Source organism: Vicugna pacos, chromosome 7 (genome assembly GCF_048564905.1).
Source record: "Vicugna pacos chromosome 7, VicPac4, whole genome shotgun sequence".
In the NCBI taxonomy this organism is placed as follows: Eukaryota; Metazoa; Chordata; class Mammalia; order Artiodactyla; family Camelidae; genus Vicugna; species Vicugna pacos.
The window spans coordinates 77,859,890-77,883,247 of NC_132993.1; the positions used below are offsets into that span (position 1 = coordinate 77,859,890).

The 23,358-nt window shown below is 35.2% G+C and overlaps 1 protein-coding gene across 1 annotated transcript in view; it reads right to left on the minus strand.

The window, feature by feature from the left end:
• Nucleotides 1-23,358, minus strand: part of COG5 (component of oligomeric golgi complex 5) — a 238,230-nt gene that overhangs the window by 30,912 nt on the left and 183,960 nt on the right. The window contains exons 15-16 of the mRNA XM_031679789.2: nt 6,300-6,410; nt 4,731-4,793 (exon numbers count right to left, since the gene is read on the minus strand). Of these exons, the coding sequence (XP_031535649.1) occupies nt 4,731-4,793; nt 6,300-6,410 (174 nt within the window). The remainder of the gene's footprint in view (nt 1-4,730; nt 4,794-6,299; nt 6,411-23,358) is intronic.

The following is a 23,358-nucleotide window of genomic DNA, read 5'->3' on the forward strand; positions in this document are numbered from 1 at the left end:
CAAGACAGACCACATGCTGGGCCACAAAATAACTCAATAAATTTAAAAGAACTGAAATAATACAGAATATGTTTTCTGATGGTAATAATTAAACTAGAAATCAGTATCTAGAAAAACCACAAGCAAACATAAATTAAAAAAACTTCTAAAAACCCCATGAATCAAAAAAAAAATGACAAAAGAAATAAAAAATATTTCAAACTACTTATGATGAAAGCACAATATATCAAAATTAAAGTGCTCAGAAGGAAATTTACAACTTTAAATGTTCTTTGGTGGGGGTTGGGGAGGTCTAAAAATCCGTGGTATAAGGTCTCAAAAATACTGGGGGAAAAAAAAGGCAAAGAAAATCCAAAATAAGGAAATAAAAGACAAAAGCAGAAATCAGTGAAATAAAAAGACAAACAGTAGAGGAAATTAATAAAGCCAAAAGAAAAGAATAATGATACTGACAAACCCTTAGCTAGACTGCTAAAGAAAAAAAAGATAAAAGAACACATATCATCAACATAAAAAATAAAAAAGACATTATCACTATCGGTTCTAAAGACATTACAAAGACAGTAAGAGAATGTTATGTACAACTTTATTCTGACAAATTAGATAACTTAGATGAACAGACAAGTAAATACCTTGGAAGCCACGAAGTATCAAAGTTCACTCAAGAAGAAGCAGATAACCCGAATAGCCCTGAATCTATTAAATGAAGCACATTTGTAGTTAAAAACTTCCTACAAAGAAAACCATAGGCCCAGATGGCTTCACTGGTGAATTCTACCAAGCACTTAAGGAGAAAACAACACAAATTCTACACAAATTCCTCCAGAAAACAGAAGAGGAGGAAACACTTCACAAGCCAGACAAAGAATTCCAAAAAAGAAAACCACATACCAATGCCCCTTATAATTACAGATGCAAACATCTTTAACAAAAATTAAGTAAACCCAATCCAGGAACACAGAAACAGGGTAATGCTACAAGACCACAGTTGGTTTGATATTTGAAAATGAATTCCTGTAAAGTATCTTATTAACAGAATAAAGAGGTAAAAACATATGATCATTTCAATAGACAAAAACATATCTGATGGAACGTCAGTTATAATTTTTTTAAAAGCCTCAGTAAACTAGGAAGAGAAGAGGACTTGTTCAATCTGATAAAGGTCATCTAAGAAAACATTCTACTTTCAGTCATGAAACACTGAGTGTTTTTTCCGAGGTCAGGAACAAGTCAACAAGTCCACTTCCACCAGCTCTATGCAGCGTGGTACTAGAGGTTCTAGCAGGTGGAACAAGCATGGAAAACAGGCGTAAAGACCAGAAAGGAAGAACCAAACTGCCCCTGTCTGTGTACGACATGATGGTGTAGACAGGAAACTTCACAGCCAGGCGAGGTTTCCCACTTAGGGAAAACACAAAGCAGACAAGAGAGCATCCTGGGGAAAGCCTTCATGTAAAGGGTGGGTAGAGGGTTAACCACCCCCGGAGGAAACTGAGAACGCAGATTAGATTTTATTTCACAAGCTCTTTACAAAGCAGGGAAGTGTGTCATACATTGTTAAAAGATATCCCTAAAATAGCTGAGATGATGAAGATACTGAAATCTCAACAATCTGGAATATTCCCTCATACAGAACATCAAACCCACACAATGAGGAAGAACTGTCATACATAAATTTAGCAACACAATCACTATCTGGACAAGACAATCTCAGTCAGAATCACTGGGCCAAGCTGTTTAAATGCTACTCATAGCTGAGGTGGTTCTAATTAAATGACTCTGACTGTATAATCATTAACATGAATTATGCCATCCAAGACACAGTAGATAATGCTCACAATATGAGATGATAAACTTTGAACGTAAATTAAAATTTAATTTTGGATAAAATGTCAATAAGGTTGAGAAGAAAAGACTATTATGTGTCTTTACCTATATTTTTTAGTAAGTAAAAGAGTATGTTTAATATCTTTTCTGTCAGGGGGAGTGTATAACTCAAGTGGTAGAGCACATGCTTAGCATGCATGAGGTCCTGGGTTCAATCCCCAGTGCCTCCTTTGAAAATAAATAAACCTACTTACCCCTCCCCTGCCAAAATAAAATAATTAAATAATACAATAATATATAAATTCAAATGAAAATTAAATCTTTTCTGTCAAATAATAGATTTTTGGTTCTTGGGCTACAGTCATTGATGTATCATAACATTCTATCCCTAATTCAAAGTGGTATGATAATAATTTTATGAAATTCAAGATTCTTGTTTCCTTTGAGTCCAAGGGTTTTGTTTGTCCTTCACTTATGCCACAATGATTTTTAACAAGATGTAACTGAAACGCATGGCCAAAACTGTCTCACTGAGGTCTGTGAACACAGGCAGTTTCGTCTCTAATGGGCAGGGTCACTGCAGGAGGGCCTCGGACTGACTGCTCGTCTTCTCTCACCCAGTTCTGAGGCACAAGTGCCGGTGTCTTGGCAAACTGCAGCACCCTGGGACGTGGGACACCAGTCCTGGTGAGCAAAGCTCAGAACGAGAGCTCAGAACATCAGGACAATGTTAACTGCGCTGGCCTCAACTCTCAGCCCAAAGTAACTAACATGAGGAATAACCTCTGTCGTATGTTAAAAACGCAGATTTGGAAAGTCCACCTTATAATGAATTATAGTGTCTGAAGAATTTCTATTTTTAACTTGCCCAGGAGACTTTTACCACCAGGCACGGTGTAAGCACTCTTTCTTAACCTACCAAATGGACGTTTTCAAACCATCAGTTGTGATTATTAGGGGGTCAAAAACTCAATTCAGTGGATCATTATCATAACGTTTTAAAAAGTAACAGATGAGTACAGAAAATATCAGAATCACTGCACAAAATAAGGAAAAGTATTGTTTTGTGAAATCTTTATTTCAATTACAGAAATGTGCATAGATGCACATTCTACATATATACAATTATATGTGTGAATATATAAATGCTTATGCATTATGTATGGGATACAAACTAAAACTTATTTATCTTGGGTAGTGATCAAGTAATGTTTGACAGCTACTGTTAAAAGACAAAATGTGGAACCATGTACAGAAAAGACTGCATGTATTCCCTGCCTGGAAGCGAGAATGTTAAGACCTTTTGGTTTGTCTTAATGGCCCAATTTTATAGTATATTTATGATTATCAATAAATTGGACAACTCTTAACTAAAAACAATCGTTTTTACTGTTGCAGCTTTAATAATACTTCATCGTAATGAGGTAAGCATGCTTGGAAAAAGAAAAGGATACAGAGGAGACATCCAAGTGTACTTTTACCATGTCGTGGGAAAACAGACCATCTCCTCCTACGTCAGGTATGAATGCAGTGTCCTTAAGGTTTGCGGCTGTTAAGTCCCCATCCATGTCACTGATGGAGCGTTTCACCTCAAAAGTTCCCTCAGTGTGACATTGTCCTTTCCCAATTTTCTTCCTCTCTCTGACTGTTCTTTATTTGTATCCTCTTTACTCTCTAAATATAATTATTTCTCCTTTGAGTTTACTGGTAGACCATCTCTCTCTCTCTTTCTCTCTCTCTCCCCCTTCTCCCTCTCTCTCTCTCAGCTCTACCCAAGTGATCTAAATTCAGCTTAATAGTTGACATTTATTACCTCTGTTTAGGTATATTGTACCATCTTACAGACGGAGAAACTAAGGCAAGAGAAAACTTACTAACTTGTCTGAGGTCGTACAGCTAGTTAAATAGCTGAGACAGATTTCATTTACAGAGAGAGTTTAGCTCCCGAGTCTTTGCTTTACTATATACTAAGTACTAAATAAACATTAGTAAATGAATGAGTGGATGATGGTGGCAAGGTGTAGTAGATATCACTCCTCTGAGTCAGTGAGGTCTAGGTTTACCAGCTATATGACGTTGAGCAAGTAATTATATAAAATCAGGATATTGTATAAAATGTTGTAAAAAAATGGGGATAATACATAACTTGAACAGTTGCCATAACATTTCAGCATAATGCATGTGACTAATAAAGGGTATCTATTACTATTATAAGAATGAATTATTTGCTTATTTATAAAGAGTTACCTATTGGGAACTATATATAGCTCTGAATCTCACGCCAAAATCATTTTTTATTAAACTTCCTGAGTGCTTGACAGGGGGTATATTTATGTTAGTATATTTTTAAAAATGGGAATTTCCTCTGGTTTCCCACCTTAGAGATACACATTAGTTTCCCAACCTTGGCATTACTGGCATTTTGGGTCTGATAATTCTGTGTTGTGGGGGGCTGTCCTACTCACTACATGATGTTTAACAGGAGCCTTGGCAATAGATGCCAGCAGCACCCTACTCCTGGTCACAACAATCGAAAATGTCTCTAGATATTGTTAAATGCCCTGCACGGGACAAAGTCACCCTGGTGGAGAGCTACCGCTTTACTGGGATAATACTGGGCTGTACTGCCCTAAGATATAATGAATACTTATAAGACTCTTGCTTTTCTTGCTTATGATACAATTATCTATGTGGAACACAATCTGTAGACACCAACAGGGTCTATTTTTAAACTCTAGAAAATATAAACACACATGTAGCCTCTCTCCCTAGGATAATTATCAACAAGCTACTTTTGGCATATGTAGAAGATTCTGAATTACAAATATGACATCTCCCACTCATCCAAACAATTCTAAAACTCTTTGATCTATAGAGCCAAAAATTAAGTCAAATTCTTTTACCTTTAGGGCTGAAATTATAGTTTGCTCAGCTGCTGGTGGGAATGAGCTCTGACTGGAAACCACCTAGAACAAATTCAGTTATAGTTTAAGTCATTTATTTTTATAAATATTAACTTTGATCATAACATAAAACTTTCTACAAGCCACACATAAAAGAGTTTTTTTTGTTTGTTTGTTTTGTTTTTTTACCTTAGAGTAGTATCTCAGGTATATTTTAAAAACCCATTAGTATTTAGTAGTTAGGATAGTTTTAAAAAATGTTTTCCTGTGTAAAGCAAATAACTACTTCAAATAATTGAAACATTAAGAACTCTAAGAGCTAGCTTTCTTTTATGTACTTTAATAGTTTTTAATACAGTTTTAATTTGAAAAGGCCAGTCAAAAGCCATATTTACTTCTTTTAAAAATTCACTTTTTTCTAGACTGACTATAATTTTTAACACGTCTTTAAAATACAAATGTCAACCACTTCCCTTTTTACAAATCAATACCAAGATTATGACAATTCTGAAAGTATCAATAAAGACATTTAAATAAGGCTAAATAAATACAATTTTTCATTGCTTATGGTGTTTTAGAGTAAAAATGAAAGGAAATTGAAAATGTATCATTTATTCTTTTTATTTACTTTTGTTATTTACTTTTCTGAGATTTAGCTGTTAATAACCTTTTAAAATATATTTTGTTCAGTGTGCAAAATACACACTTTTTTGAAACCTCTAATGGATAAAAGGACTTGTTAGAATTTTTAAATAAATGAATAATTGTCACTTATAATTATTCTAAAATATTATCTAGCATATAAAAGCTCATATTAGAAGTCAAGTTTTTAAGAACATCACCTAACCTCTGGCTTCCTTCAGGTCTTCTAATTACTTCCCTACTTACTAAATATTTTTGCAAATCATCAATAGAGAGCAAAGTGATTCAAAAATCAAAGATGGGGTTGAAAATGTTGCTTTCCTAATAATTATGTTTACAGTTCATCTTAGATCTAATATAAGAAGACAAAAAGGTTAAAATTCAGTCATTTAAAAAATGCATTAGTAGAACAACAACAACAAATATTTTCTACTTACAAGTAGTCTTCAATGATTATATAACAAGAGTTCACTGTTTGTAACGCATCTTACCCCCACCATTTTTGTGCAAAGATAGTACCTTTCTGATATGTTAGAGGGCTTTCAAGTTCTTATTCCATTACTAAGCTTTGCTATAACTTACTATCACCCATATGATATCAAATTATTTGTTTTTAGTATGGATAAAATACATGTAATTTACCCTTAAATCATTTATTCAAGAAACTTGATTATACCAAGCAAACTTGAGGATCTATGGTTCACGAGCTTTAAACTAAATGTATAGACAAAAAGTTATACAAATAATAAAGGCCTAGGTCAAAGACTGTTTAGAAAGAGTTCATTCCTCAGCTTATTTTACAATCACATTTTCATTGTATCTTTCTGCAAAAAATTAATAATTCATAATTGTTTAAATTTGAGGAGAAGAAAGAAGAATTTAAAGTTACATAAGAAGAACTTAATTAAAATAAAGATTAAAGGGTACCTTTGTTACCGATTGGTGCAACTTATAGAGTGAATTCACTACTGCCACATTTCTCCTCTGCCCTTCGGTAAGAGGTCCAATCACCTGACTTGCATCTCCTTGTGTGGAGAGCTGTAAGAATTCAACACACAAAGAAATTACCAAAACGACAGTTCATATTTTAACTGGGGGGAAGTTCATGGTCCCCTGACAAAGAGAATGTTAACTGGAAATGTTCAGGTCAAACTTTGGACTTTAGCATAGCCAGGAACCTCCACAGAGGTAACAGCATGAACCTGAAGGCCTAATTAGTCTTGCACAGGAAGGACATCAGTACTTCATAGCTGATGGACCCCTGAGGCAAGTGTGACCCAAAAGCCCAGTATGTGCTGTTATTCTGATATGTCAAAATAGTACATCTAGGGAATACCTTCTGCCAACAGTCTTTTCTCTATTCAAAACCTAAACAAACAAAAAAGGAAAGCAAAGAAAGGGAAAAGGAAGGGAGGGAGGGTGGAAGGAATAAAAACATATGTACATTTGACAGACATCATACTATTACAGTGCAATGAGTGGTGAAAAGAGGGTACTACCCTCACTTTTTATAGACTAAAAAGGAAGTTGCCTATGATTATACTGTGTGTGGATGATCAGTAGAAGTGGTATTAATGCATGCATTTTAGGGAAAAGGACATTGAGTGCTTTACTGAATTAATCTATAACTATTACAGTTCCATTTAAGAAAAAAAATCACATATAAATGATTCTTATATTGATCAGATTTTAATCAAAACCCCTGTAACAATTATTTAAAGGTCAGTTAAATTTGATCAGGAAGATAAAACATGATGTAAGTAACTATGAATGTGGATGTACATCTCAAACATGAAAAACTGGCTTTTTAGGAGAGCTGAAACTAAGAGCACCTTCCTTTGTTATAGTGAAACAAAGTATGAGAGAAAGAAATACTATTTTTCTTTCTACTTTCTTTGATAAATATACACACATATACTTCCAAAATTAAATTCAACCTCCACTTAATTCCCACTTGTGGCAATAAAATACAATTTAAGAACATAAAAAATTGCAATTAAAATAAAGAGAATAATCCTGAGCTAAAGTTAGAATCCATGAGGATGTCTTTAAGTCAACATAAAGCTTTCTGACATCAGATTAAATAACTCCAGCTTATTTTGTCTTTCCTCATGGACAGAGAGAGTCACCAACTTAAAATCAAGTTACAAAATGGTCATTTGTAAGCTGGTGGGCTGAAAAAAAAAAAGCCATATTTTTCCTATAGAAACTATTTTAAAAATTAATGGTCAGACCTCAAATGAGCCCACAAAGTCCAGTTTAATCTATATGGTGGAGAACCAATACTCACAGAAGCTCTGAGCTCCCAAAGGAAAGCCAACGATGGGCTCTGTGCTACGGTGAGGGTGAGGAAGGGCCCCTGAAGCCACTTTGGAGATTAAAGTGGCAATGATCGGTAGCATCAATGATTACGGCAGACTCGGGGTCAGGTGCTAAATGTGTATCTGTCTATAATGGGCATTTAAAAATTGAGTTCTAGCAGTACTACTTTTTAAAAACCCAATCTCTCTTTAGAGATTGGATTTCTCTGAGATTCTCTCCAAATAATTCTGAAGTACTAACAAATAAATGGGAAGAGTTCTTCTTACATTATCTTATTTCCACTTATTTTATGTATTCCATATTTAATAAAGAGACAGGCTTGCTGCTAGAAAAGGGTGGGGATCATTTTATTACTGAGAACCGATCATATTTTTAGAGTTTAAAAGAATAGAAAGGCCCATTTTACACCTATTAGGGTGCTATAATAAAAAAGACAGATAATAACAAATGTTGGCCAAGATATAGACAAAGTGAAACTCTTGTGCATTGCTGGTGGGAATTTAACATAAAGTAGATGCTCTGGAAAACAGTTTGGCGGTTCATAAGATAAACAGAGTGAATATACCCAGCAATTTGACCCTTAGTTATATACACAAAAGAAATAAAAACATATATTCATACAAAAACGTGTATACAACTATTCACAGCAGCATTATTCCACAGCATAACTGAAAGAGTAGGAAACTAACAAGACGGCTCTTGAGTTGTTCAGCCTGTACTTCCAGCTAAACACAGGCTTCCCTCCCTGTGCACTTTTTTTTTTTTTTTATATAATAACATCCTTCTATCCTAGAGGTCTTGAAAGAAGGTCATGGAATGAACTGCCAAGAAAATGGGCAGACCCTCAGTTCCTCCATAACAACAGCAAGTTCTTGTCAAAATGAAAGGAATGTAGCCCCTGCTCACATCTGGACCATTATCACCTTTTTCTGTTCCATTCAATTTTTCTATAAAACCTCAAGACCCCAATCCCAAGACGGGCTCGCAGTCTTTTAGGTTCATGAGCCTGCTGTGACCTGCTTTGCTGGGTGAAGCAATAAAGCTGTTCTTTTTCTCTCCTCCCCAAACTTTGCCTCTGACTCTCAATCCGGCTACTAGGGTACAGAGGCCGGTTTTTCAGCAACGTAACTGCCCCAAAATGGAAACACTCCAAATGTCAGCCAACTGATAGATGGCTAAGTAAGATGTGGTATATATATACAAACGAACATTACTCAGCAAAAAAATAAAATAAAAAAAGGAATGAAGTTGACATATACTATGACATGGATGTACCCTGAAAGTAAAAAGAAGCCACCTACAAAAGGCCACATAATAAATGACTATGTTTACATGCAAATCCAGAGACAAAAAGTAAATCAGTAATTGGAAAAGGGTAAGTGGGGAGTGATTGCTAATTGGTAGGAGGATTCTTGTTGCAATGATGAAATGTTCTAAATTTGATTGTGAATATACTAAAAAACCCACTGATCTGTATACTTTGAATGGGTGAATTATATTCTAATAAACCTGTTTTTTAAAAAGTAGAGAAAGAAAAATTCCCACACTTCAAGGGTTATCTGATGGATGCTCTGACAGTCTAGCGAAAACTAAGGTTAAGATAAATAGTTCAGTTAAACAGACCTACAAAGTTCAATGAAGAAAATGTTATAGTTGCAGGAGCAAAACACTGATAATACAAAACAAAAAAACAAAAAACCCAAAACCTAAAAATGAAATATCACTGTGCCAAAAACAAGGAACAAGGTTTAAATATCAAGGTGGAAATGTAACACTGGAAGACTGGAAAATTAAACATGACCTGCTGCTTATCCTGCCCTTACAGCACAGAGTATATCAGTTCAAAACCTTAGCTAAGTGGATCTCCCTGTGTTTCTCTCCAGCACCATTCCTGTCATTATCTTTTGGGAGAAAGTAATTTCAAACTTACAAATGTTACAAAAAGTTTAAAAAGTACAAGGGACACCCATGTATGCTTTACCCAGATTTACCTACTGTTGACATCTTATCCCAGTTGCTTTGTTACTCAAAATCTCACACACACACACGTATATGCATATTTTTTCTGAATCATACATACATTATGGCCTTTTATCCCTAAATAATTCAGTGAGTATTTCCTAAGAAAATGAAATTCTCTTACAAAACCTCAGTTCAGTTACCAACTTCATAAATTTACAGTGGAACAATACTTTTATCTGGAATCTGCCTCCAAGAAGTTCCAGTTTCTCTTACTGGGAAGTGGTATTAGAGACCAAGATGTGGGCAGTAGGTGTACTCACTGCTCCTTTCTCCTGTAATAATTCTTAGTTTATTCAGTATTTATACAGATGATTCAGTTAGTTCCTTGTCTTTTTCTCCTTCAGGTTAGAAGAATTGTACAGTGAATCCCCATATACTGATAGCCTAGATTTCACGATTAACATTCTACAATTTGCTTTATATCACAGATCTATTACCTATCTTCAATTCCTTTTATATTTTTCATTCTTTTCAAAATAACTTTTAGATATCAGTATACTTCATCCCTAAACAATTAAGCATGCATATAATTAAATGGAATTCAATATATTACTCAGGTTTTTTTTTTGGCTTTGAAGGTAAAATTTATACATAATGAAATGCAGACATGAAGTGTGCAATTCACTGAGATCTGGTAAACAGTTTTACTCATGTGATGCTAACCACATCACTCCAGGAGGGTCCTTCATCCTACTCCCCAGTCAATCCCACTAATTCTGGTTTGATTAAGTCTTGGCTTTAAGTGGGGCTATATTCCCAGATAACATGCAAAGGTATTTTTAACGAGTTCCAAAGGCAGTATTTCACGTATTATTCAGTCTTTTACCAGCTCCTGCTGCCACTGTGTTCTTCTTGGGGGAAAAAAAATTATTTCTGTTCACACATATTATTTTCAAAACCACTAAAAGTAATGAACAGCTTATTTTTTCTAATACTATATTATGAACACTTAAAAGACCTGTACAGTGAATTCTCATATACTGACCACTTAAATTCTATAATTAACATTTTATAATACTTGCTTATGTTATCCATCCCACTATCCATTTTATATTTTTTTGATGCAACTCAAAATAACTTGTAGTCATCACTATACTTGTTACCAGTGACTTCAACTCACTGATTAGTTTTGTCTGTTCTGTATCTTTACAAAAGTTTTTTTGTGTAAGTGAGTGTAAAGCTTCTTCCACTCAGCATGTTACTGGTTTTCACCCACATTTACTCCTTTTTATTGCTGTGTACTATTCTACTGTATGAATTTATCTGAGTTTGTTTTACCGATTTTCCTGCTGTTCCTAGAATGTCTGCAATAAAATGAACCAACACTTAAGAATCCAGACTTTTCTCTACTACTTGCTAGCTGAGTAACCTGTGGCTTCAATTTCCCCATCTGTAACACGAAGCTAACAATACAGTTGACACCAAACTATGCTTTGTAAACTGTAAAATGCCTTAGCAATGTAAAGTACTATCATTTTTATCTCCAGACAAGTCTATGTCCTGTTCTCATATTCTCCTCACTTCTCCTTTGCTTAGTCCTTTTCACTACAAGCCACTCCTCCAAGCTCTAGCCTATCTCAGTACTGGCGAAGGGACCACAGGCACAGATTAGGAGGACTGTGAAGGAATCAGAACCAAAAGCCACTGAAGCTCCGTAGGGGTACAGATTCAATCTTGGCTCCTTTTTGGTTGTAGTATCAAAGCATCTTGTACAGAGCAGGCATTCTGTATTTCAGAAGCTTCCATTCACCTTCAGCCATTTTAACTTTCATTGTTTCAAGCTATTTCCTTCATCTGAACTTCTTGAAACTGACTTTTCACTAATCCATGTATATTTTCAGTGCGGCATCCTAAAGTAGAAGATGCTTATTAGGTATCTGTGGAATGAATGAATGGTTTCTTGTTGCATTTTCAAAATCCACTTTATTTGAGGTGAATAAAATTTTCTCTGGAGGTACAAAAACATAGCCTTGGCTGTAAAACATTTGATAGTAGAGGACTAGAAAGGTAACGCAGTGAGAGATTGAATATTTGAAACAGTGAGAAGTGTACATACTGGTTAATCAAGTCACACTATTTAATATAGTATGGAAGGATGTCAGAAACCAACAGAGTTGCATTCGAGTTTTGAAAATCCTCCCCACACACACACACACAAAGAAGGGGAATCCAAAGATTAAGTGAATAATAATGAAAATGGTTCCTATGTGCAAATGACAAGAGATGTTATTCCTTTTTAAGTTAAACCATCTGAAGAAAATATTTTTCAGAAATTCTAATTCTGTACATCTGCTCACTGGGAACTTTGTATGAATTCAATGCGTGAGAAACAACTGAGATGAAATTCCTGAAACAGTGATAAGCTATACAGTTAACATGCAGACTGTTTTTTATAAAATTGTTACTTTATAGACAAAATGACCAAGATCACCCTAACATCACAGCTGAGGGCTACAAGTAAAAGAAACAGACTTCATGATTCAAGAGGTGAGTTGGATGAAAGCTTTAAATTTCTATTCAGAAATTCTATTGAAAATTACTTTTGGGAAACTATAAAGTTGGTGACTTAAAAGAATGTCTAAAATGAATAAGAAAATACATTATGGATTATTTATGAAATACAGAAGATTAAGTTACTTTCCAGATATTATGGAAATATCACTAGTGTTCTTGTTATCTGTAATTTCCATTACCACTAAGGAAATATCAAGACTACAAGATAATTTCTTCTTACATGGATTTGGTCATAATTCCAAATATTTCTTTGCAAGCATACATAAAACAAATGAGGAAAAAAGTATGTATTAGAATTTCATAGGTTTAGAGCAGAACAATGCAAAAAGTATACTCATCTACAATGCTTTCTGAATGAAAACAAGTCAAGGCATTTTTATATTAAATCAGATATTTTTAACAAAAACTTTGAGTTCTGCTGAACCTTCAGCTATAGTTATATCTATACTTATTTTTCTGAAAGTGGTGAGAGTATGTGCATTACAATTAACAAATTAAAAAATTTAATGTGAAATTTATATTAAGACAAATTCTTTTGATCCAATACATGCTTTCTATCCAACTTTGGGGTTCACAGCAAAAACACACACAAAAGGCAAAGCATTATAATTGTTGTTATTTTAATGAAGACTATAAAGGTAAATACCTAGCTCTCAGATCGTCACTACCCCCTCAACACAGAGAAGAAATCGGTAATCAACTGTGGCCCTGCTATGTGCTCCAGGCAGTGACCACAAATCTCACACCTGACACAGGAGATGAAATCTATCTGTAATCCCTGAGCTATGTCATATTAGTTCTTCTGCACATATGAGCCAGTGATTCTAAATGTATTCCATGGTTCATCTAAATGTTTTAAGGTCAAGAGATGCTAATGAGCAATATATTCCAAGAACCTCAAAACTGCTGTATCCTTATGTAGTCCACTATTAGACATGTATCCTAAGAAAATAATAAAGTTAAATGCAGAAGGATAATGTTATTTATAAAACAGAGAAATTGTAAAACCCTACATGTCTAAGAATAAGAGAATAGCTGGGTATAACAGGCAATTCACATGACAAATAATCACAGGAGATGCTTATGTTATAGTGTTAACTGTTTTTTTAAAAAGCAGGTTTGCCTATGCATCAGTTTGCTCTCAAAGACTGGAAAGAAATAGAGCAAAAATGTTAAGAAGTGGTATGAAGCATTACATAATGTGGAAGGCTACCAGAACACTAGCAAAAGGCACTGGGAAATTCAAAACACATCTAACAGGTTCACTCGTACAACACACTTAGAAACTGTTATACATGATAATTTCATCTATTATAAAAATGAAAGATGTACAATTCCATCCCTGAAAGATTTAAGATAAAATGAGGAAATAAACTACTTTGGTTATTGTTTATCCCCAAAAGGTTTTTGGGAAAGATAATCTCTTTTGATCTACTAATCTGTGACGGATTAAAATAACAGATTTTTACTTGTATTTATTTATCAAATGCTTTCATCACAGATTACTTGGTTCAGAGTAAAGAAAACAAGAATTATAATTAAATATCAGCTTATTATAATATGCCAATTTTCTTATAAAACAAAGTATATATACACACACTCACAATTAAACTACCTAACACCCTGAATACTAAATATAGTTTGTTATGTATCAGAAATTGCATTGTATTTAGAATCCAGACATAAGGCATCTTTCTGCAAGTGTATAGCAAAGGACAAATCCGTAAGTTTACAGAGCAATTCATTTCCCTGGCATGTCAACCTAACCTCCCTAACAAATAAAAATAATTTTCTTAGGTGCTAAAACTATCAGAAAATATCTTCGAGAAAATCTTGGCTACAGCGTATGGTGACTCTTTCCTGGTTTCATAAATAAAATACACAGGATGTATACCATAAGAAGGCAAATTCTACTTAAATTAAGTACAGTCTATGTTCACTAGTAAGCGGTGTTTGTGCCATTCACACCTTTGTTTTAAAAGTAACTCTATCAGAGCTTCATGGGGTATATATTGCTCCTTCACTCATTAAACAGTTGGGTTACTGTATCTTTTGAAGTTTTGTGTTTCCTTTTCCCTTCCCTTTAAATTTTGGTGATTTTAAGACTCCTTTTATTCCTAAGGTGTCAGTTTTCTCTTTTTGATTATCTTGGTCTAATTTACTCTCAAGTGGGGAAATCACATGAAAGCTGTGAGGCTTTCCTAGGAAGTAAGTGCCGACTTCCGTGCATGGCCATTGTGACATCAGTTCTGGAAGGTCAGAGCATGCTTTTAATTTCCTTCCTCGTTCTTATTTATATTTCATACTGTTGAATTTGTCAAATATTTGACTACTCGATTTGAAAAAAAAAAAGGAGTTACTCCGTATTTCTTTAGCTAAAAATAAGGACAGGTACATTCAACTACAGAACAAATTCAATGATGATATAAGTTCCTGACATCAGACTAAACCGTCACACAAATCTGCTATCAAAGAGATTACAGCAGGAGATGGGGTCCCTTTTGGACAATTAACATGTAACAAAAAGCTGGAAACCAAATCTTGTCTATACATGAGAGATGAGCAAAACCAGCTCATCAGGAATGACAGGAATCAAATATAGCTTTGGAATTCACATCTGTATTGCTCAGATGCCTCGTAATATTGTTACAAAGTCCTTTAATCAATTTATCTTTCCCATCAACCTCCTATAGATGTCCTCCCATGCTCCTGTCCTACAAAAACTCCACATGGTATATGGGGTTTAGTTACTACAGAGGGTTAGAAAGGCAAACACAAATTGCTAAGAAAGGATCACTTGGAGCTTTTATTTTATTTTCCTTCAAAGGACCTTACGCTTTTTAACAATAGATAGAGTTTCCACTTACCCACAACAGATCACTGGCTCATAAACACTGGCCTTGTTAATTAAACTTAAGAGTCACAAGTCTGCATGTTTTAATTCTTTGAAGAAGAAAGAACGGTTCACTGTCAGGTATACTGAGCTTTTCCCATTTTCCAATAATGAATATTAAGACTAATTTATGACTCAACAGAAAAACTCTTCACATATACATAAACTGTAAAGAATAAGACCTCTTTGATTTAGGGTAATTTAGGTTTAGTACAGACTGAATTTCAGACTACAGATTTTCTAAAATAAGTTAGGTTTATTACCCTTAGGGATATTAAAAAAAAAAACCCAAATCCCAGCATCCTATATTAAGGCTTAAGTTAGCCAATAAAATTTTAAAAAATAATTAGTAGTTTATATATTTGTATATAGACTAGTTCTTTCACAGTTTTTGAGAGATGTGAATTCTAATGTAATTAAACCTATAATCTTGTATGCATTATTCATTTTCACAGCAAAGAAGTTCTTTCTATGCAGTCTAAAGATAACTTTCAGTTTAACTAAAGCCTTAATAATGGTATTATTGCGCTCCAAGCTAATGAGGTGCTCTCTGAATATTAATCTTAATAGCTGTGTTCATAATGTCAAACCAGAAAAAAAAAAGGTTAATTACCTGATTGAGAGCAATGATTATCCAAAAGATTAGAGATGTATTTTGCAAAATTTGGCAATGTCATTCTACGTTTGTGTCTTCCACAAATGACTGTAATTGTCCGAGGAGTTTAAGGAAGTAATTCTAAAGAGTATCATTCTACGGTGGCCTGACTGACCTCTTTAACCCCCACAATCTCCCATTTTGATAGCAGAACTGTCAATTTCCCTCTGAAATCTCATCCACTTTATTTTATTAGTCTGAAGCTATGTTGTAGGGTGTGTCATAATTCTTATACCTTCCTAGTAAATTGTTCCTTTTCTGACGACACCCCTCTCCCCAACCCCTAATAATGCGTTTGCTGCAGTCTGTTTTGCCTGATGTTACTATAGTTATATTAGCTTTTGTCTAATTACTATTTGCCTGAAGTATTTTTCTCCACTCCTTTACTTTCATTACATTCTAGGTATATCACACAAAGCTAAATTTAGTTACTAATTCTATCCAATTTGAGAAATGTCACTGGTCAGTTTAGCCTATTTACATTTACTGAGATCAATTTTTTATATATACATATATATATATATATATATACACACACACACACATACACATATATATGTTTGGAAGTCATTTTACTATGAACTTTTTATATTTTTTTTTTGCTTCTTTTTATTCTGTTTACTTTTCAGCTTTTAACTGAACTGATACTTTTCTTTTTTTATCCATTTTCCCCATCAATTAATTTACAAGTTACATATTCTACTTATATTCTTTCAGTGGTCATAATTGTTAAAGTCCATACTCAACTTAAGTCAGCGTATCTATGGCTTTATAGCTCTCCTGAACAATACAAGCCTTTCAGAATGCTTTAAAATTCATTACTCCTTCCTCATTCTAAACTTTAACACAGACTTGTATTTTAGGATGTTTTTTGTTTATATGCCCCTGACGAGTCACCATTACTTCTTATTTTATGAAATTAAGGCTTAGATTTACCTACATGTTTACCCAACTGTTTGTGCTTACTATTCCTTACTGCATTTCAAGCCTTCCTTTTGAGTTAGATTTCCTCATTCTGTGTTCAACCATTGAGGAGCTTCCCTCTCACTCAAGAGTGAAGGCCAAAAACCTTACTACATCCTGCAAGGGCTGGCATGATCCTGAGTTGAGGTCAGAGTTTGAAGGATATTAGAGTGGGTCACAGGAATTCTAAGAAAGCAAGAGCATTTGGCCAGCCTCTAGTCTTTCAGTACACCGGAATCCAGGCACATAAGCAAGACCGAAAAGGCAGAGTGCTTGGAACTAGAGGTTCTGGGTTGAAGGTGCTACTCTGTGATGGTGTGACCAAGGCCACAACACAAACTGCTTCAACAGCTAACGGGCTCACGTTGGTTCTAAAGCTACTTGTACCGGTCTCCTCAACCTCATTCAGTGTGATCAGTCCCTTGGGTTCTAATTAAACTCTTGCTTCTGTTTAAAACTTGCATATGGTAAAGCTGAAACAGAGCTAACTGAAGGTATAAACTGAAAAACAAAGTTCTCCCTCCACATTCTTAGTTCAGAGTTATATACTAACAGTTTCTTGTCGCCGTCTATTAAAAAGAAAGAAAAAAGAAAAAGAAAAAGAAAAAGAAAAACCATAAAACAGCTCTTATTTCACCTACAGGTGGGACTACTAAATGTACCATTTTCACCTTCTTTTTCTAGCATAATAATAAACCTTGAGATGTCTCCAAATCTGCATGTAGAAATCTGTACAAGATTACAAAGAACTTCTCTCAATAATTAGTAACGAAATTCCCAAACTATCAATAACTTCTTGAAGCATTTTCTTTGGATGCTTGAGAAAGGAAGGAAGGGGATCTGAATTCCCCAGATCTGAATATTCCTAGTCATTACTATTAGTCTTTCAAGGTTATTAGAGTGATCACAGTAAGAAATTAGATTTCCCAACTAAACAGGGTTCTCAGAAGAGACAGTGGTCACATATGTTTTGAAATTAACAAAAGTGAAAACTCTATACCCAACCAGGCAAGACTGACTTATCACAGGAGAGGAAATGAGAAGTAGACATTACACCCAAAGTTTACCACAAAGTATCATATTTTCTATCTATTCTTCTAAGGGCCCATTCATCTCTTCTAAAAATCACCTACTCTCCCCTACATAGTCTATGTCTTCCTCTTTTCCCTCCCTTATTAAGAGGGTATGTAAAGTGCTCCGTCTCATCCCTTTTTTGGGTATTCATTTTTTTTTTCTGTCGTGCCTAATGCATGTATGTACTATTAAAAATTAATAAATTTATATACTTTTTCTCCTGTTACTCTACCTACTATTTATTTCATAGACCCAGACATAGAACCTAAGGGCAGAGGAAAAGTCTTTCCTTCCCTATAGGTACAGTGATTTTACACAAGTCACTTATAATTCTAGAACAGACTTTTAGTTTCATTGACTTTTCTCTATTGGTTTTGTTTTCAAATTGACTAATTTCTGCTCTTGTCTTATCATTTCCTTAATTATTTTAAATTAAGCTGCTATGAGTTTTATATGTTTTGTTTTCCCCTAGTTTCTTGAGGTGGAAGATTCAAACAGTAATTTGAGACTTTTTTTTCCCCCAATATAAGCATGTAATGCTATGTACTTCATTAAGTTACCTGCATCCTATGAATTCTGATATGGTATATTTTCATGTTTATTTAATTCAAAATATATTTTTACATTTCCCTTTTTGACCCAGAGATTATTTTAAAGTACACTATTTAATTTCCAAATATTTGAGAAATTTTCCAGATATTTTTCAGTTATTTTGGGAGGAGGGGGTCATAGAGCTCTTTCAAATCTGTTACAACATTTTTCCAGAAAAAAACTCATATAAAATTACATTTTATAATTCCCTAGGGTTCATAGATGCCCTGAAACCCCTTCATAGACCTCCTAGATTAACAATTCCTACCCTAAGATACTGAAGAATGCTTTTTCAAAAAGGTTGCTTGCAAAGCAGAAAAAAGATTTTCTGGATTCCTATCAGACAGAACACTTTCCATATGCACCACTTTTTCAGGTATGTCTCAGAAAATAATCTAAATTTTGTTTTTAAAACCACACTGCTCTTTTATTCAATGCAACATCCCCCTTTAATGCAGTGCTGAATCACAAACTGAAAAAAAAACAACAAACCCAGAGAAATTTCTGCAGATAAACCAGTGAAGAGAACGTGCATTATACATTACTGTCAACATAATCACTCCATGAAGAGGGAAGGAGGGAAAAAAGGAAGCAGAACGAAAACAAGGGGCTCAAACCCTTAGACGCTTAAAAACATTCAGACGTTGGGGACTAAAATTTTAAAAGGAAGCCTTCCAGGAAGGAGAGGAACAAATGGAATCTGAGGCAGCTTAGATGCTCAGAGAGTGTGGAAAGGACTCTCCGGGCTGGTAGACAAGCCCAAGGTGGCTTAGGTGACCCCACCTACCACTGGTGGGGTGGGGGGTGTGGGGTCAGGATGGATATGGACCCTGGACCTGGGGATTAACCCATTACTCTGCAAGGGTGGCAGAGACAAAACGTCACACTTACACAATCTCAGGGTGACCGCAGCATCTTGAAAATCTTAGAACCAAAGGAATATCTCCCACCACTCTCAACTAGTCCAACACTATGGCCAAAAGCCTTTGCCTAAAAACCAGTTGTTCCTCTCTCCTTAAAAAGAGAGGAAGAAAGCAATCTGATTGCAGAAGATTGGGGACAGCATCTCCTTGGACAGAGTCTGAAGAAAGGAAAAGATAAGGAAGTAACAAAGGAAAAAGAAAGTCCAAACTGGCAATCTAAATTAGCAAACTCTCGTAAGATATGATGAGCTGAGTAAAAGCTGGCTGCCCCAAAGTTAGCTGCTATGTGCTTGATATAGTAAAGGACAAAGATTCAGGAGCCTCTAAGATACAAATGAGTTCTTTTATACTCAACTGCAATGACTTTTAGCTTGCTTCCTATTTTTTAAAAGGAAGGAGTTTTGTTTGTTTTTGCTGCTGCTGTTTTTTCTAATTAAGATCGCTGTTTACTGCTGATATTTTGCATGCGAGAACAGGAGAGAGCCGGAGCACACAATCTACAGGTAGAAAGCAATACATTTTCAGTTTAATAGCACCCTGAACTTACAAATGTGTCACAAATGTGGAAGAAATATGAGAACTAGCCTAGTAACTTGAGAAGGCTCTCAGAGGTTTCTCTGTGAACTGTCTTCCTCTATAGTCAGTGGTCCTTTATTCTTCCTGTCTTCGTCCCTGGTGTCTGGGGGTTTTATAGTTGCCTTTTCAACCATGCGTCCCTCCCCACCACTACCACCACAGCTCTCCAGTTCACAAGCACATCTGATGCTGGTGGCTCAGAGATTCTGGCACACTGGGATACTGCAGATGCAATTCCTGAGTATTCTGGCCTTGGTTCCAACTGCAAGGCAATCTTGCCTCATGTCACAGTAAGTTGGTATGTATGGCAGCTGCAGGAGGTAAATGGAGGTTTTCTTTATATCTTATTTGTGAGTACAGCTATATTGTTATGGTTATGTATATTTGTATGCCTGTGTGTGCTAGGGAAGAGGGTGCTCTAAGTAAATCACAGCCTAACCCTGACTAAATGCTGACAACTCTCTCTCCCAGAAATATACTTGAAAACAGTGTACACATTAGGGAATTAAATTATATTCCTATACCTTGAAACAGGGGTAAAACTAAAAGCCCTTCTTTATTACTAATATGCTTGAAAAAATATAAAAGCTCTACAGTTTTAAGACTTCCAATTCCAGTAAAAATGGCCAGGTAATTCAGACCAATCTTGTCCACAAGAACACCTAAAAGGCTGAATTATATATTTAAAAAATCTTCATCATATCAAAGCGCTAACACAGCAGTGAAAACCCATGCGGCATAATTCAGTTGCCCAATTTCTTTTCAAGCCTCTAATTACTACTGGAGTTGGTAAGGAAAATTCTGTTTGTTCTACTTGTTCACATTCTGAAATAAAGTGAAAGATAAATGGAAGTATATTTTGTAATGAAAGACTTGAAGAAAAATAGGAGAGGGAAAATATTTATTTGAATATTATATGCTTGTGGTAATAAAAGTAAGTTTAGGACAATAAAGACTAGAAAATATGATAAGGGATCAAAATATATATCATCAAATAGGAGACACAAAAAAAGGATAAATGTTTTAAAAGTAATATTAACAGTAATTAAAATCATTAAGTGAATTATCACAGTAATGAATTTCTATCACCTCTGTCTACGAACCTGATAGCCAAATGCCATAAAAATTTCATACACACTTGGGAGTAAGTATTTGCAAATCATGTACCCATACAACTCAATAGCTAAAAAACAAATACTCTGAAAGACGGACAGAGCATCTGAACGGACATTTTTCAAAGAAGACATACAGATGGCCAATAGGTACATTAAAAAGTGCTCCACATCACTAACCATCAGGGAAATGCTAATCAAAACCACACACTTCATGCTTGCTAAAATGGCTAGCAACAAAAAGACAAGAAATAACGTGTTGGTGAGGACGTAGATAAAAGGGAATCCTGTGCACTGCTGGTGGGAATGCAAATTGGTGCAGGACTGTGGAAAACAGTATGGACGGTCTTGCAAAAATTATGAAGAGAACTACTGTATGATTCTGAAGAAATGAATGAAGCAATCTGAAAAAAATGAAATCACTATCTGGAAAAGACACACGCACCCCTGTGTTCACTGCAGCATTCTTTACACTAGCCAAGACGTGGAAACAACCTACAGGTCCATGGACAAATGGACGGATAAAGAAAACGGGGATCCATGTATAATGCAATGTAATTTAGCCATGAAAAAGAAGGCAACCCTGCCACCTGTGACAACACGGATGGACCCTGAGGGCATTATGCTAAGTAAGAATACCGTATGATTTCACTCATATATAGAATCGAAAAAATAAAACAAACCAAATTCATAGGTACAGAGAACAGATTGGTGCTTGCTAGAGGCCGGGGGTATGGGGTGGGGAAAATGGGTGAAGATGGTCAAAAAGGTACAAACTTTCAATTATAAGTCCTGGTGATGTAATGTACAGTAGAAGCACTACAGCTAACAATACTGTATTGCATATTTTAAAGTTGATAAAAGAGTAAATCCTAAAAGTTCTCATCACAAGAAAAAAATTAGGTTGTGTACTTGAAATATAAAATTATATGTCAATTATATTCCAATACACATTTACATAAATATTTTAAAAACTCAGTACACACTATTAGGATTCCAGGAGGGAGATGAGGCCTTTGGGAATTAAAAAGTTATGAACTCCTTTTTTGCTGTCATGTTCCCAACTTGGCGTTGTGACAGATGGCACAAATGGCCCCAATCCTTCATCTCTTTCTGTGCCCACACTCTTTGCTATTTAATAATGCACTGTGAATGGGCTGTTTTAGGGAGCCAGACTTATGCAGATACTTCCTCTCTTGTGCCTCCGCCTTCACCGTGAGCTCAAGCCCAGAAAGGCCTGCTGCAGGGTTAGAGACACGAAGAACAGAGCAGAGGACTGACTATAGTTAAAGCCAGCCTGGATCAGCAGCCAGCCTGCTGTGGAGTAAACCCAGCCAAGGTCAGCACGATGTGTGAGGAATAAATGCTAATTGTATGCCACTCAGATTTTGTGGCTATTACGCAACATTCTTGTGGCAAAAGATGATACAGACTTTGACAGACTTTAACTGATGATGGAATATTTGTATATTGAAAACATTTCTTAATTACAAAAACCATTACTTGACATACCTGTCTTCACTACGGCCTACTGAATCTGAGACAGCATGACCACTTACTACTGAGCTGGCACAGCCCCCAGAAAATCCAGCTCTAACAAGTCTGGGAAGCAAGTCAGAAAGCTACCATAAAGAAAAGAAGGAGTGATCCTAAAAACAGTCCAACGTAAGAACAGGAGTGACCAAGAGCGGGGTGCTGTCTAAAGAAGCAAGACGGTAGGTAACCAAAGGGGAGAAGTATATTTGTATTACAGCTAAAGTGCATTTGGTCCAAGAGAATCTGCTGAATCTACTAGTTTCTTCTGTTCGCACATAATATAAAAAGCCTTCCAAGTGATTTCATATTTTTAAAAAATCTGTTATTTGAATGTTAATAACACAAGCTATTACCATATGATATATGAAGCAGTATCCAGGCAGATGACATTTAAATCTGCATCAAACAATCCCTTTAAAACTAAAAAAAGTTAAACACGTATGTTTCTATGTCAGCATTTAAATATCACACATGTAGGTTTCCTTCCATTGTAGGAATGCAAGTCTCCAAACTACTTACCAATTATACAAAGAATAAAGTGTATATTTACAAAGTTTTAAAAAAAAAACCCTACTGCCATCTAGAGCTTCTGACCTCATCACACACAGCTACTGACCTGCACTGAAGTTGAAACTTCCCCTTAAATGTCATTCCTATTATTGTTTCAAATGGTGTGCAACCAAATTAAATGCCAATCTACTTTTTTATAGTTTATATTATTTGACATTTACACTAAGATTCTATATGTCATTCCTGGAAACCATGAGATAGTAGTTACTGTTGGAAAATGCTCTAACAATTTACC